At 41.6% G+C, this 16,324-nt stretch overlaps 1 protein-coding gene across 1 annotated transcript; it reads right to left on the reverse strand.

Annotated features, from left to right (window-relative positions):
- Nucleotides 1–3,989: 3,989 nt before the first annotated feature.
- On the reverse strand, nt 3,990–11,455 carry FAM110D (family with sequence similarity 110 member D). The gene is made up of 2 exons (XM_044286575.1): nt 11,213–11,455; nt 3,990–5,819 (listed from the first exon to the last, which is right to left on the reverse strand). The coding sequence occupies exon 2, from the start codon at nt 5,734–5,736 to the stop codon at nt 4,630–4,632; it is 1,107 nt and encodes a 368-aa protein (XP_044142510.1). The 5' UTR covers nt 5,737–5,819; nt 11,213–11,455; the 3' UTR covers nt 3,990–4,629.
- Between the last annotated feature and the right edge of the window lie 4,869 nt (nt 11,456–16,324).

Genomic DNA, 16,324 nt, shown 5'->3' on the forward strand with positions numbered 1-16,324 from the left:
TGCACTATTACTGCAGTGTGTTTGTACTCGGCTAACTCAATATGCATTATAGCTACATAGATCACATCTCTATCTCCATAAGTGGAAAACTAGAAAACTGATGAGGAGATTGATTTAAACTAGTGCAAGGGGAAACTGGAAGAGGTGCCCATTGTATCCAATCTGATAACAGTTCTGAACTTTTTGGACTCTTTGGAAGATAAAGTTGTAACCTTTTGTGTTGCTTTCCAAGTTCATTACACAAATTTTGGCTATTCAGTATTTACCAGCTGGCTCCCTACAGAGCCAATCATTTTTAAGAAGCTAGAAATCACTAAAGAGGTTGGCCCATCTCAGTCTTTGATGGCATATTGCTAGGGAATGCCCTCAAAGTCAGATCGAAGCGGGTTCCAGAGGTGGGACCTGCACCTATCTCCAGATAGTGAATGAGAGTGCAGTGTGCGGGTGCTCTCCATTCACTGATATTGGAGTTCCGAAAATAGCCGCACAAAAGTGAGACAGCTGCTGTTTGGAATATTTACCTGCATGAACCTATCATTATATAAAACACTGTAATAACTTCATAGTAATATGGCTATATTCACACTAGCTGTCCTAGCTTTGTTGATGGGAGCCATGATACTGTGACAGCAACAAATCGCAATGAGTGATATAATGGGGTCCTTGGGGTTTCTATCAAAAGTGATGGACACCCAGGCAGAAGTTCTAAAGGTGCAATTCATCATAGACCAGCATTTTACACCAATCTATGTTATCTCCTGTGCTGCCAGAGGATGCGCCTAATTTATGATGAGGCACCCACCTCATCATAAATTAGCTGCATCTTCCAGCAGTCTGTACATCTAGACTGGAGTCTATGGCAGCTCAGAGCTGCTGTAGATACAGTCTTCTTTTACACCAGTAGATTGATTCGCCATCCCTTCCTGCCCTCATCGTGCCCCCTTTTCTGGAAACTGGTGAGGGTGGTGTAGAAATTCCACTTGTGACTAGATATGACACTTCAGAAGTTGCAAACATAAGGTTTGCAACCTTTTTATGCCAGAAAAATGGCGTGGGGAATGATACATTCCTCCTTAAATGCATATGAAAACAGAGCCTAATAAGGATATCAGAATTCGCCCTTACAGCTATATATGTGTCTAGATAAGATAATCACATGGAGTTTGTGGCCATGATCAATGATATAACAAGTCGATCGACACTCGTTTGATTTCATTTAAGGTGCTGCTACATACCGCCATTAGGATATAGGCCCTTTTGATGGCCCGATGGAGCAGATGATTGTCAGGAAGGAATCCTTCCCCACATTCGCTTGCTGTCAGTGAAGAAGACCACTGTATTTACATACAACAATCTCCTCCACAATATGGGGAGGAATGATCACTAATGCCATCGCTCATCCCCATACAGAATCATTGTTTGCCGGCAGCAGAGTACTGTTTAAACAGCATGATCTGCTGCTGGCGAACGATGGTTTAGGTGACCGCATCAATGATTCTATTACATGATGAACGAGTGTTTTGCTAACGATAGCGATAATCTGCCTGGACATCGGGCAGTGTAAAGGGGCCTTTAGGGTTTGTTCACATCTGCATTTACAAATCAGGCAGGCTGTTCTGGCAGAGGGACAGCCTCCCAGAATTGACAGCATCCAGCCTAGCAGGATAATGCTTTGCACGGCCATTGACTATATATATAAATAGCAGCCAAATCCCTGCCAAATCTATTTATAGTCAATGTGGTCCAGTGGTGCATGGAATTATCCAGCTAGGTCGGATCCGGTGAACTCCGACAGGCTGTTTCTTTGCCAGACTTGTAAACGCAGATGTGAACTTAGCTTTAATTAGGCTTTTAACGTCCCCCAAATAATATATGAACAGATGCTCATTTGTTGGTTGATCAGCTGCCATGTTTGCCATTATTGTCCCATGTAAGGGGGCTGCCACACGTTCAGTTTTTTTATGCAGTTTTTGAAGCCAAAACCAGGAGTCAATTCAAAAAGAGAAATAGTAGATGGCCTGGATACGTTCTCTCCTTTTATGAACCATTCTTTTTGTTTGAAAAAATGCATAAAAAACCTGAAGGTATGTCGGCTCCCTTAAAGGGCCTACAATGAAAAAATTAGACACGAGAATTTCATTTGCTGGCTATGCCTGACACACAAAAGTCTAATTACAGCAACATATCTGAAAATGGTCTTTTGTTTAGCTTGTGGAGTCAGGATGCTGCCACGCATTCAGTTTGTTTGTTTTTGTATACTTTTTGAAGAAAAAAACAAGAGTGTATTAAAAAATAAAAGTTGTATCTGTTCTAAAAGCGGTTGTTTTCCTTTATGATCTTTTGTACAGACCACACATCGTGGGCGTACCTGCAGTGGTAATCATACCTAACTGGTTCCCACTGCTGGGCTCTGGCTTCATCACTGCCCCGCTGACTCTGTGGGTCCTGGTTCTCCAAGTATTAACATGTGGTTTGATGCAGAATCACATCAGTTTTATGATCTACTCCTGTTTTTTACTTAAAAAACTGCATAAAAAACATGCACATGTGTCAACACATTTATTCATTTCCTCTAAAGGGAAACTCACAGCACAGCTGAATAGATTTTGCTACTCTAATCACACAAAATATTAAATCTTGTCTTGATGGCACAGTAGAATATCTCTATCCAATGACTGCATTTTAGACTAAATGAAATGTGATCTTTCTCACTAGTATAGCCGTATCCAGTTTGGCAAGAGGACACGTGAATTTTTGTGACTTTTAAAGCATGTATTACACAGGCTGATTGAGCAAGCGATTGTCGGGAGGGAAGCGTTCCTTCTGGGCAATCGCTTGCTAGCTAGCGGTCTCCTCCGCAGCATGGGGGGAGCGATTGTTATGCCATCGGTCATCCCCATACCGTCTAGTAGTTTGCCAGCGGCAGATTGTAATTAGACAGCACTCTGCCACTCACAATGATTATTTAAGCACGATTAAAAACCACAATTGGCTCATGAACAAGCATTTGCTCATTCATCGGAAATCGTCGGCAGTATGACACTGCAAGATGACTGCTAAAGAACGTTCATAGGAACACTCATTACAATTAGTCAGCCGAAAGATCGGCAGGTGTAATACAGCCTTAAGTTGAGTAGCTATGTGAATGTTAGGGTAATTTCCTTGGGTTATCCCTGAAATTATACACAGTGTGAGCATGCAATGAGGATTATAAAAGAACGTGACTAAGGGCTGTATTATCTGACCAATATCTATCCCATCAGACCAATAGTTGGTGTGTATAACAAAAGATCTGTGTGTGTAAATGGCTATCTACCCAATGATTGGTCAGAAAATCTGTCAGGTAATCTGTTGGTGCAATACAGCCCTTAGTAAGAATGCAAAGATAGAGTTATTGTAACATATAAGCGTCAATGTTGGACTGAATTACAAATTACTAGTGCAAAGTTTATATATTATCTATTGATGCATATTTATGTACTGAAAAGTATATATTGTTTCCAGGTTCAAGGAACATTTGGTTGGAGAACTGTAACTTCATTGTTCACTAGAGAAGAACAAGAAACAGATCAGAGAGTTGAGCAAGCATCGGAGATGGAAACAGAAGAGTAAATGTCAATTTAAGTAGAGATGTGAAGGTAAATCATTGCTGATAATGATAAGAACACTAACAAGGTTTGCTGCTTTTTCTGCAGGACTGCATCTTCATGCACTTCAGACAACCCTCCACAGAAAAGCTCCTCAGCACTCTGGGATGTATTCACTAGCAGGTGGCAACAGAGTACTGTTCAACGCTCTGAAGCAAAAGGGGGTACTGGAAGAGCCTCCAGAGGAACACAGTGAAACTCACCATGTAGAGGAGACACCGTTTAAATGGGGTTTCCTCACTAGCAAACTAGCAGAGTTAAGAAGCAAGAATGAGTAAGAACGTAACAATATGTAGATAATTGCTTTCTTATGGAACTTTGTATCTTAATAACTGAGCAGATTATTCCCCAATGGAATTGTGTGACATAAGCAGGTTTGGAAATGACCATGTGTCCATTTGTTTGTGATTACTAAAATAAAGGCAACTAATTATTCGGTAGTCATCCCCTATAAAAATGGTTATATTTTTTCAATATGTTGTTTCTGCAATCCTAAATACGTCTGTGGGAATTCATAACGGCTATAAAAACATGAATCTTAACAGATCTGTTTTCTATCTTTAATGTGACCTTAAAACCAACAAAACACCAATGCCAATTTGGAAATTTGCTGAAAATAAATATCTACAGTAGATGATTCAACACAGATTCCTCTACATATTCTAACATCATTGAAATTCTAGCATAGAATTAGCTGATTTGTCAGCATATTTTAATGTGTTCACCTTTCAATACGTTAATAAGTAAAAGTAATGCAGTAAGAACTAGGTGGTATAGGTCATTAACATAAAATGATGCAAAAAGGCTGTACATAAATTAAAAGCAACCAGTAAGGAAATTATTTTGTCTAAAAATATGAATTTAACTAATTTTGCAACGATTTACAAGTTTGTTTGGGAAATAGAATTGGTAAGATGTAGAAAGTTACTGTGGTTTTGTTTTCTTGCACTGTTAATAGCGTTGAGTTGTGTTGTGAACCATGTCAAACAGTAGATTCCCTAGTCAGCTGCTTATTTTCCTGTCCTCCAATGCTACGTGCTTGATGACAGCTGTATATCCACTTTATTACACGGGCATTACGTTCAATTACAGATACTGGAGTTTTTTCTTGTTTCTCCTCTTCTGCAATACCAAGAGCACAGCTCACTCTGTCCATGGATTCCAGACTACCCATTAGTGTGGTTTCTTCTTTTTGGTAGCTATTAAGTAGGTTTAACAAGCTACCTTCCAAACCACAGCTCTCAAAAAATGTTTGGGCTTCAAAATCAGTAAAGGTCAGCTGGTCTTCTATAGAGACTTCTTGAACATTAGAGAACATGGGGCAAGGAGTTTGGCAAACAAGTGTTTTCTCTTTTCCTCTTTGTAGCCGTGGTGACAGTGGGACCTCTTGGTTGCAGGTTTGACCTGTATGTTGTGAAAACCGAGAACTTCTTTTTAATAGTGGTGTCCCTTGGAGAAGCCGAATGACAAGCCCTGCCTCCTCGTTGTTGTTTTCTTTGCTGGATAATGCCACATCCCGCTTCTGTCTGTAAATAATAAGGGAGTCTGGCCGGTTCATTCTTTTACCACTCAATCTCCTTAAACAGTGAGGATTGGTTGTCGGAGACCCAGGGGTAGTCTGTGGGTTGCTTCCATTCTGGGACAAAGGAAATTTGCTATTTGGGCTATATGTCTGTTCTTTTTGAGGCTGAAAATTAAGATGTGCTTGATTTCTCAGCACGCTAGGAGACAGGCTTCGAGAATGAGATAGGATCGTTTTTGGTTTAAACCTTTCTGGTGAGGAAGGCCTTGATGTGGCAGATGTAAACACATCATTACATTTGTCAAAATTGGAATTACTTTGCTTTCGAGAGTCCTGTTGAGTAGTTGAGCTAAAGAGGTTGTTAACAGAATATTCTGATTGTAATTGTGAACTACAAGGCATTAAGCTTGATTTCCTGGACAACACAGGGGTGATAGCTGGGTTTTGCCTGCGATGTATTACTTGTGGAGATTTCACATATTTGGCTTTATCTGCTTCAAGACGATCAGATGCAGTCACCCTTCCACTGGATCCGTTGAGCGGTACAAGATGTCCCACTGGTGTCATAGTAATGTATAATAAGTCATGGATTGCTAAGTGATAATGCCATGTGGTCACCAGAACTTCAGGGAATCAGATTAAAACAGCACCTGTAAAACACAGAGGATATACATTTATACAGTATAAAATAGGAAGTAGGAAATATTACAACAAATAGGGAATATCAGAATAAAGGCAGAGTACTATTGGAAATGCTAGTGAATAATACAACTGATAATATACTAGCTGGAAGTGAATAAGATGCTAGAGTTTACAGAAAAGAAACTATTTAAAAAAAAAATACAAAGAATATATAGTACACACTTATGTCAAAACCAAGTACACCAAACAATACAAATACAGTACATCAATACAGGGGCATAACTATACCGTATTTTAGTGTCTATAATCTTTCAAAATATTTTTATTGGGTTTTTTCAAAGTGTAAGTACACTTATACTTTTATATAATTATAAGTATGAACATGAAATAATAATACTTTACATGTTGTTACATCATATAAAAGAGAATTACATGTTGTATCGTCGTCATTCCATTTGTCATTCCATATTGGTTCAAAGAATACAAATAATACTAAATAAGTAACAAACATTATTAAACCTGTGGGTGAGGCAGCTATTTATGGCTGGTTCTGAAGTAGTTATTTCATTCATTTATTTGAGTTTCTACCCAGGTATTCAGTCGTTAATTCTATAGTCAACAACTGTTGAATCCAGGTGTCAGTTATACCGTATTTTGTGCCCCATAAGACACACTTTTTCCCAAACAAATGTGGGGAAAATGCCAGTGTGTCTTATGGAGTGAATTCTAATGAGCACTTTCATTATGGAAGCGCTCATATCATAAGTACTGTAAGATCGGGAACCGGTGAAGCAGTGATCCCTGTGCTCTGTACTCACCGCTTCCTGGTTCTCTGCCGTCGGCTGCGCTGTGACTGCGCACAGCATGAGGACATCAGCGCTCTGTGACCTCACGCTGTGCTCGTCGGGTCACAGCAGAGCATGCGGCAGGAAGAATGGAGCTGGATCCTGGGAGCAGTGGAGGCGGTGGCAGTGGCATCCGGAACAGGAGAGTTAAGTGGATTATTTTATTTTATTTGCGCTGGGCAAGGGGGTCTGTACTGAGGTCTGGTGGTCACTCACATAAGGGGGTTTGATCTGAGGTCTGATGGGGGGGGGGGGTTATTCATAATGCTGTTATCTGAGGTCTGGGGGTCATTCACATTGGGGTCTGATTTGAGATCTGAATGAGGGGTCATTCACATTGGGGTCTGAGCTGAGGTCTGATTGGAAGGTCTCATCTGAGGTATTATTGGGGTCTTATTAACATTGTGGTCTGAACTGATGTCTGATTGAGGGTCTTATTAACATTGTGGTCTGAGCTGAGGTCTAATGAAAAGTATTTTTTTCCTATTCTCCTCCTCTAAGGTGCGTCTTATGTGCAGGTGCATCTTATAGGATGAAAAATATGGTAATTTATAGGACCCCACAGCAGAATAAGATGGGGCCTCTATCACCTGGTGTAAGAAAATTAAAACAGCAGCAAAAGTAGCAAAAAAATTACAGGTATATATAATGGCTGAATATATCTGAAAAGCCCACATTACAACAAAAGGCCTCCATATTGTTATTCTCCATACAAAGTTACAACATTCTTGCACCTGATTGGGCCACCTCAACCTCTGGGTTCCATAGCAAGTGCTATGGCTGCTATGGCTATGGTTACGCCCATGCGTCAATAAGAAAATGTATAGTACAGATATATGACAAAACCCAATAGACTAAACAATACAAAGAGGTCAATGAGAACATGTTTGATACAGATCAGAGGCCTCAAACTTGCGGCCTGCAGTCACATGGGGTCCCTGAGTCAATTATTTGCGGTCTGCGACCTGCCTTTAAGGGCAGGGCCGGCGTTAGGGGGGGGGGGGGCAAACTGGGCAATTGCCCAGGGATCCATTGTCTAAGGAGCCACCCTGCTTCAGTGCTGCTGTTCAGCTGAATGTACGAGGAAGCTGCACTTTACAATGCAGTGTACGGTCTCCTCCCTCACATATAAGAGAAATCATTACCTAGTGCTGACAGGACCAGCAATAATGTCAGATGCAGGAGGCGGAGCTCAGCAGGTCAGAGGGGGTGAAGGACCTGCGATGACCTCACCATCATGTGACCAGAACAGGAGGACGGAGCTCAGCAGTGCAGTAACATAATAAAGAAGACCAGCCATGCATGTGAAGAAGTATGGATTCAATGTAAGTGCCAGGGAAATGCTGGGAGTTGTAGACTGGGACTACATCTCCCAGCATGTCCAGCTTGTTATGTAATATCAGAGTACATTACAAGAGGAGGTATAAGAGGAGAGGACTACAACTCTCAACATGTCCAGGCCATTATTATATAATATCAGGGTATATTACAACACCCTGGATATGCTGGGGGTTGTAGTCCTCTCCTCTTATACCTCCTCTTATAATGTACTCTGATATTACATAATAACTGCTTGGACATGCTAGGAGTTGTAGTCTTCTCTTATACCTTCTCTTATAATGTACTCTAATATTACATAATAATGGCTTAGACATGCTGAGAGTTATAGTCCCATACTCTTATACATCCCCCTGTAATGTGCTCTGATATTAAATAATAGACATGCTGGGGGTTATAGTCCTCTCCTGTTATACCTCCTGCAGTAATGTGCTCTGAATTAGGTTAGGGACGATGGATAGGGGAGGGTAGTCATCCAGCTAGGGTGCCATTTCGCTACCCATAAAGGGGCGCACTTATGGCCGTTCAACTTCACAAGCCTCAGGCTGCTAGGCCTCAAGCCTGTGAGGCGTTAGAATAGAGCAAGAAGCCGAAATGACATGACTGCAACCTCCTGCTCTGGGTCTCGCATGATGACGTCATCATGTAAGACCTGGAGCAGGAGCTGTAATGTCATTGGGACCGCATGCATCAGAACGCAGCAACACAAGCCTACAGATAAAACTGTGGTCTGCATCACAGACAGTGGCATGGGGACAGGAGGGAGGCTGTTTTTTTATTTTTATACAAAATGTCCACACTGCTGGGGGCACCAGGGAAGGGGGAAGGAGATCATTATATATAAGGCACTACTGGCTACTGGGGAGGAATGGAGGAGTATTATATACATACTGGCACTACAGTGGAGCATTATATATATATTTGCACTATGGGGGGGAAGCATTATATATTGGAACTAGTGGGGGGCACTACAGGGGGAGATAAAAGCCACTGGGAGCATTATGGTTATATTATTACTACTAGAGTACTGTAGGGGCGTTATTATTATTTGACACAATATGGAGGGCATTGCTATTAATGGGGGCTATCTTGGGAAGTATTATTACTATTGGAGGCACCATTACTAATGAGGGCAATCTGGGTGCATAGTATAGTGTTTGTGGACATGAGGGGGAGCAGAACAGGCACAGTATTGGGGGTAGCAGCTTCAAGAGGTTCTCTGGGTTTTTTCATATTGATGACCTATCCTTAGGATAGGTCATCAATATTAGATCGGCGGGGGTCTGACACCCGGCACTCCCGAAGATCAGCTGTTTGAGGAGGCAGCATGCACTGTGCTCACATGCCGTCTTCCTTCTCTCTTCCTGCTCTGCTGCTGTATGTCTATGGTAGTGAACATCATGCACCGTCTCTACAAACAGCTGATCGGCGGGGGTGTCGGACTGTGATTTTAGCACATTATTACAAGATGTGGGCCCCCTCTTTTGATTTTGCCCAGGCCAACATTTTGTCTAAAACCGGCCCTGTCTGAGGGGACGGCAGTTTTACAAAGGACCACAGGAACCTCCCCACCATTCAGCCTCATAGATCGCAGGCCAAAAGGCCTGAAGCTTATGAGGCAGTAGAATAGCGCAGGAGCTCGAATCCTGATGCAGGTGTTCGTGATCACAGTATAGTGCTGTCTGAGACCCAGCATAGGAGGTCGCAGTGATGTCATCAAGACCTGCTGCATCGGGACATGGCAACTCAGGCCACAGACCAGAAGAGACCTGTGGCCTGCATCGCAGACAGAGTCAGGGAGCCTGAGTCAGATGAGTATATATATTAGGAATATGGGGGGGGGGGGGCATTAATACAGGTGGGAGCACTGCATGGGGAGCATTTTAATACAGAACACTACAGGAGTAACATTATTACTGGCTGGAGCACTACATGGTGCAGTATAATACAGGAAACTGCAGGGGGCATTAATAAAGGGCAGAGCACTACGGTGGTCATTATAATACAGTAGGATATCAATACAGGCTGTTGCACTACAAGAGGGCGCTATAGTTATAAATACTGGGGGAACTACAGGTGGGCTTTATAAATACTGGAGCTACCACAGGAGGCAATATAACCACTGGAGCTGTTACAGGGGGCCTAATAAATACAGGGGCCACTATAAAGGGCATTATACCTACTGGGGACACTATATGGGGCTTTATTACTACTGTGGGCTCTATAGGGGTGCCTTATTACTTTTTGGGACTCTGAAGGGGTTCATCATAGAGGGGCCTTGTTATTGCTGGGGGAACTATAATGAGGCTTTATTTCTACTGGGGGCATTATTACTTCTGGGGGTAATGTGGGGGCATTATTATTGTTCACAATATGGAGGGCATTGCTACTAATGGGGACACTCTCGGGGACCATTATCGCTATTGAGTGTACTGTAGGGGGCACTATTTCCATTGAGAGCAGTCTGGGAGTACTATGGGGGGACTATCGGTGCTATATTCTATTAACAATATTTTTTTTATTTCAAATGAATGTAATCTGTCAACTGGAATTTTTTTCTCTGTGTGGCCCATATACCTGGCTTAGTTTGAGACCTCTGGTATAGATATATGTCAAAACCAAGCAGACCAAACAATACAAAGATGCTAGTAAGAATAATATTTATAATACAGATATATGTCAAAACCAAGTAGGCAAAATAATACAAAGATGTCAATAAGAAAATGTATAATATATATATATATATATATATATATATATATACACACACATACATACACACTCACATGCAAATACATGTTCCCTACATCTTCATCAAACCAACAATTCAGAGATCTAAAAATACAGACATCTGAGACAGCCAGAAATAGATCCAAATCTCCACAAGATGCCAGGCCACAAGTAGCTAAATGGTAGCTGAGCACGGGGTGAATTTAAGTAAGAATAAGCACATCATACAGGCAAACAACACAGAGCCTTATGGTAGAGGCAATAAGAAACTAAATTAGCATTTGAAATCTTGTACTGAAACAATGAAAAATTCTGATGGATTATAGCAAAATAAATCAGTACTTTCTGTTATCACAACGGCCACATGTCAGAATAAATTAGCATACCAGACAACTGGCTTCTGTCACATCCGAGAGCAGGTACTATAAGGCACTCTTTATATTAGAAAATAAATCCCGGACAAATACCCTCAAACTCATATTTCTCACCTCAAGCAGCTGTTGCAGAAGATGTCCCCTCACCATCCATGAATCACATCTTTCAACTTGCAGGAGAGCATAAAAGGACAAGCACGTGATAGAATTTGTGAGATAGACCCAATGCCTGGTTTTTAGTGGGTTTGAAAAAAGTGGTTAAAAGTACAGTATGTGTGCGTGAGAGAGTGCAATAAGTTACCTACTGTGTCATAGTGCAATGTAAAGTGTGAATGTGTGTGCTTGTCACACAAGGAAATCTCCACCCTTTCCAGACATAGTCTCCTTTCTCATCCGTTTGTTGACTGCTCTGGACGTTAACTCCTAATTCTCCATATAAACTTTCCCCTGTTTAACCCTTAAAGAGTCTCTCGGAGTTAGCATTTTCACAGTGTTAGAAATGTTTGCATACATCAATTATACAGTGAACTTATATGGATCGCTTAAAATAAAAATTAAAAACTAAGACTATCATCATTTTTCCTAATGCGTGCGCTGTAACTACTGTAACATTTTGTGCTTCCTGAATGGTAAATTTACATGTGTACTGTATAATATACTGTATGTTATAGATATCTGGAAGAAGGGGCAGTGTTTGAGAGTCATACCATTGTAGCTGGGCAAGGAGTTAACTCTGATTGCCCTAACAGATGATTCATTATATCCCATCCTAAATGCAGATAGCAGATGGCAAAGTCTGTTCAGGGTAGGGCAAGCAGATGAATAAACACAAGGGCCAGTTAAACATTCTAGAGTGGGTGTTTCTGTCATTGTGTTTGTGTCCAAAGAGTTTATTATAGACCAAGCAGGCTCAACCTGCGGCCCTCCAGCTGTTGCAAAACTACAACTCCCAGCACGTCCGAACAGCCTACAGCTATCAGCCTACAGCAGGGCATTGTGGGAGTTGTAGTTTTTCAACAGCTGAAGGGCCGCAGGTTGAGCAAGCCTGTTATAGACCTTTATTGTAGACCTTGGTAATTTAACTGCACAGTCTTGTCTTGATAACCTTCATTTAAACAAATGGATTTCTTGAAGTTTAATAAAGGCTTCTAAATCGTATATCATTTTGCTATCAATTTGTAATTATACAACAATTATAATTTTTTTCCTGTTTGTTATATATTAAACAATGGATCATCTTTGCTAGACCAAGACCCTTTCTGACAAATAAATGACAAGAAATATTGTGGACAGACATCTTTTTTAAGTATATGAGACAACTGGTTTAGAAAAGCAACTGTGCAAACAAACTCCCAATAAAGTAGAGCTGTTTGGATAGCAGTAAATGCTACTACCCAATTACTGCCACAAACACAGACAACAGTTTTTTATTCTCATCATTCCTGTGTTAAATCAGATACCACTGGATATGTGCTGCCATGTATGCCTGCTAGTGCATGTTCTGTATCTAACATCGTTTGCTTACTCTTGTATGCCAGCTCTGTATGTTCATGGTGTAGTTTTTTTAATTCTTCCATTGAAATGAACCTTTGCTTGAAAGTTAATATCAGGGGGGCAGAGCAAATATCAGTTTTGTACATTGACATATATATATACGCCCCTTTAAAGCTAGTAAAACAGCTCTGACCTGTGCTTAAAGACATGTACTTCTCAAGACCTCTGAAGGTATCTTGTAGTATCTCGCACAGCATCATTAGCAGCAGATCCTTAAGTACTGTATGTTACGAGGTGAGGCCTTCCATGGATCAGACTAGTTTTTCCAGGAAATATGATGCTCTATCACATTGAGATCTAAAGAATTTGGAGGCCAAATCAATACCATGATCTCTTTGGCAGTTCCGCACACAAGGTGCATTATCCTGCTGATGAAGAGATGTACTTAATAAGCAAAAATGTTTGGGAAAGTGGTATGTGTCAAAGTAATATCCACAAGAATGCCAGGGTCCCAATGTTTTGCAGTATTACAACATTGCCCATACTGCCTCTGCTGGCATGCCTTCTTCCCAAAGTGCATAGTCCACATAATGGAAAAAAAAATACTCAACAGAAAGGTAACCCTCTTCCATTACTTCATAGGTCACTTCTGATGCTTGTGTGACCATTGTAGGTTCTTTTGGTGGTGAACATGACAGCATGGGCACACTGACCAGTCTGCAGCTAAATAGCACCATACAAGTTGTGTTCAAAATTATTCAACCCCCAATGCTGTAAAGGGTTTTAGGGAATTTAGTGTACATTTGTAATTGTGTTCAGAATGAAATCTTACAAGGACTTTTTAAAGAACCAAATGCAACTAAAATGACATAAATTGTTTTTGTAATACAGTATTAAATGTTTTTTTTTGTGATTTCTTCATTGACACAATTATTCAACCCCTTAAAGACTACCACTCTTAAGAACAGAGGTTCATTCAAGTGTTTTCGATCAGGTATTGAAAACACCTGTGGATGTCAAGGAGCAGCAATCAAGCATAATAAGCACCAATTAGGCAGATTTAAAATGACTGTGATACTCAGCTCCTTCTAGACATTTACTGGTGTGTTTACAAACATGGTGAAGTCACGAGAATGGTCCAGGAAGACAAGAGAAGAGGTGATTTCTCTTCACAGGAAGGGCAATTGCTATAAGAAGATTGCAAAGATGTTAAACATACCAAGAGACACCATAGGAAGCATCATTTGCAAATTCAAGGCAAAGGGCACTGTTGAAACGCTACCTGGTCATGGCAGAAAAAAGATGCTGACTTCGACTGCTGTGCGCTACCTGAAGCGCAAAGTGGAGAAAAGTCCCCGTGTGACTGCTGAGGAACTGAAAAAAGATTTGTCAGATGTGGGTACTGAAGTTTCAGCTCAGACAATAAGGCACACACTGCGTAATGAAGGCCTCCATGCCAGAACTCCCAGGCGCACCCCCTTGCTGTCTCCAAAGAATAAGAAGAGTCGACTGCAGTATGCCAAAAGTCATGTGGACAAACCACAAAAGTTTTGGGATAGTGTTCTGTGGACTGATGAAACAAAATTAGAACTGTTTGGGCCCATGGATCAACGCTATGTTTGGAGGAGGAAGAACAAGGCCTATGAAGAAAAGAACACCTTGCCTACTGTGAAACATGGCGGGGGGTCAATCATGCTTTGGGGCTGTTTTGCTTCTACAGGTACAGGGAAGCTTCAGCGTGTGCAAGGTACCATGAATTCTCTTCAGTACCAGGAGATATTGGATGAAAATGTGATGCAGTCCGTCCCAAACCTGAGGCTTGGGAGACGTTGGACCTTTCAACAGGACAATGATCCCAAGCATACCTCCAAGTCCACTAGAGCATGGTTGCAGATTAAAGGCTGGAACATTTTGAAGTGGCCATCGCAGTCACCAGACTTAAATCCGATTGAGAACCTCTGGTGGGACTTAAAGAAAGCAGTTGCAGCGTGCAAGCCTAAGAATGTGACTGAACTGGAGTCTTTTGCCCATGAAGAATGGACGAAGATACCCGTAGATACACTTGTGTCAAGCTATGCTTCACGTTTAAAAGCTGTTATAACTGGAAAAGGATGTTGTACTAAGTACTAAGATTGAATGTCACTTGGGGGTTGAATAAAACTGATAATGATGTGAGCACAGAAAAGACATTTGTGGTTATTTCATTATAAATGTTATGTTATATTTGTCTGACTTACAAGTGCCTCTTTGATTTAATTGTAAACAAGATCACTGAAATGATCAAAATCAATGTCAAACTGGCCAAAACACTAAATTTCAGTAAGGGTTGAATAATTTTGAACACAACTGTATGCAGCAAACTATAATGCACTGTGTATTCTGACCAGAGCCAGCAGAAGTGTGCAGCCTGTGCAGCTGCACATAAAGACACACTCTTCCAGAATGAAAGGGGTCCCTCTTGGTGAACCCTGCTATTCAGTTATCTTCCCTTCTTTCCCTTCTGTATCTGCAAGCTGTCTAGGGTAGGGACAATCTCCCATATATCTCATTCCTCTGCTTTCATGTACACACTGAGCATACCTCCCAACTATCCCGGATCTGGAAGGACAGTTCTGGAATGTCGGCGGCTGTCCTGCGGTCCCAGTATGGCTGAGGTATGTCCTGCTCTGAACTGTCTCTGTGCCATTAGGATGCAGAGACAGTTAATTGCTAAATACTGTGAAAGGGCACAATGTGGGCATAACTACTGTAAAAGAAGCACTACTGTAAGGGGGCATAACTACTGTGAAAAGGGTACAATATTGGCATAACTACTGTGAAGGCGACACAATATGGGCATACCGTAAGTACTGTGAAAGGGACACAATGTGGGCATAAATACTGTGAATAGGGCACAATATGGGCATAACTACTGTGAAAGGGACACAAGGTGTGCTTAACTAATATGGGGGGCACCATGTAGCATAACTATTGTGAAATGGGGCAAAATCTGGGCCTAACTACTGGGAGGAGGCACGATGTGGGTAAAGCTACCATAAGGGGGCACGATGTGGGTAGAACTACTGTGAAAGGGGCACAATGTGTGCATAGCTACTTTAAAAGGGGCACAATGTGGGCATTATTATTAAAGGGACAAAATGTGGGTATAACTACTGTAAGGGAACAAAATATCAGCATAACTATGAAAGGGTCACTACTTTTAAAGGGGCATAAGTACTGTGAAAGGGTCAGAATGTGGGCATAACTTCTGTGAAGGGGGTACTGTCACAACCAGACAGCTGAGAAGCTCTGACAGAGGCCTTTCAGAACCTCCCCCTTGAGTTCTGTGTTGTGGTATTCAGCTCCGCCTCTCATTAGCGTCTCTCAGCTGTTATGTGTTGGACTAATTGTTTCCCTTTAAATTCTTCCCCAGAATGCTTTTCTGGGCGGCTTATATTTCTTCCTGGAGTATGTGTGCTTGCCCATCTGGTTCTCCTCTCCTCCACAAAGTTAAGTGTTACACTGTTATCTGTTATTTTCTGTTTGCTGGATCCCAGGTGACCCTGACTCCCTCCGTGTCTGGTGTAGGGAGCCGGTGGTCGTGTCCCCTCACTATTGTAGGGTGCTCAGGGCTTTATAGTCAAGGTTCGTGGATATGCATACCTCCACCATTCGGATCTATGCATAGGCTGAGCAGCCAGGGAAAGTGCCAGGTCTTCTACAGGGGTCTCCCTTTCGTTCCTTAGCTTTTGG

Source organism: Bufo gargarizans, chromosome 3 (assembly GCF_014858855.1).
Source record: "Bufo gargarizans isolate SCDJY-AF-19 chromosome 3, ASM1485885v1, whole genome shotgun sequence".
NCBI classification, from domain to species: domain Eukaryota; kingdom Metazoa; phylum Chordata; class Amphibia; order Anura; family Bufonidae; genus Bufo; species Bufo gargarizans.

Excerpts from the sequence above, each read along its gene's own strand:
- FAM110D (XM_044286575.1), bottom strand. The coding sequence starts at position 5,736 with ATGACACCAGTGGGACATCTTGTACCGCTCAACGGATCCAGTGGAAGG.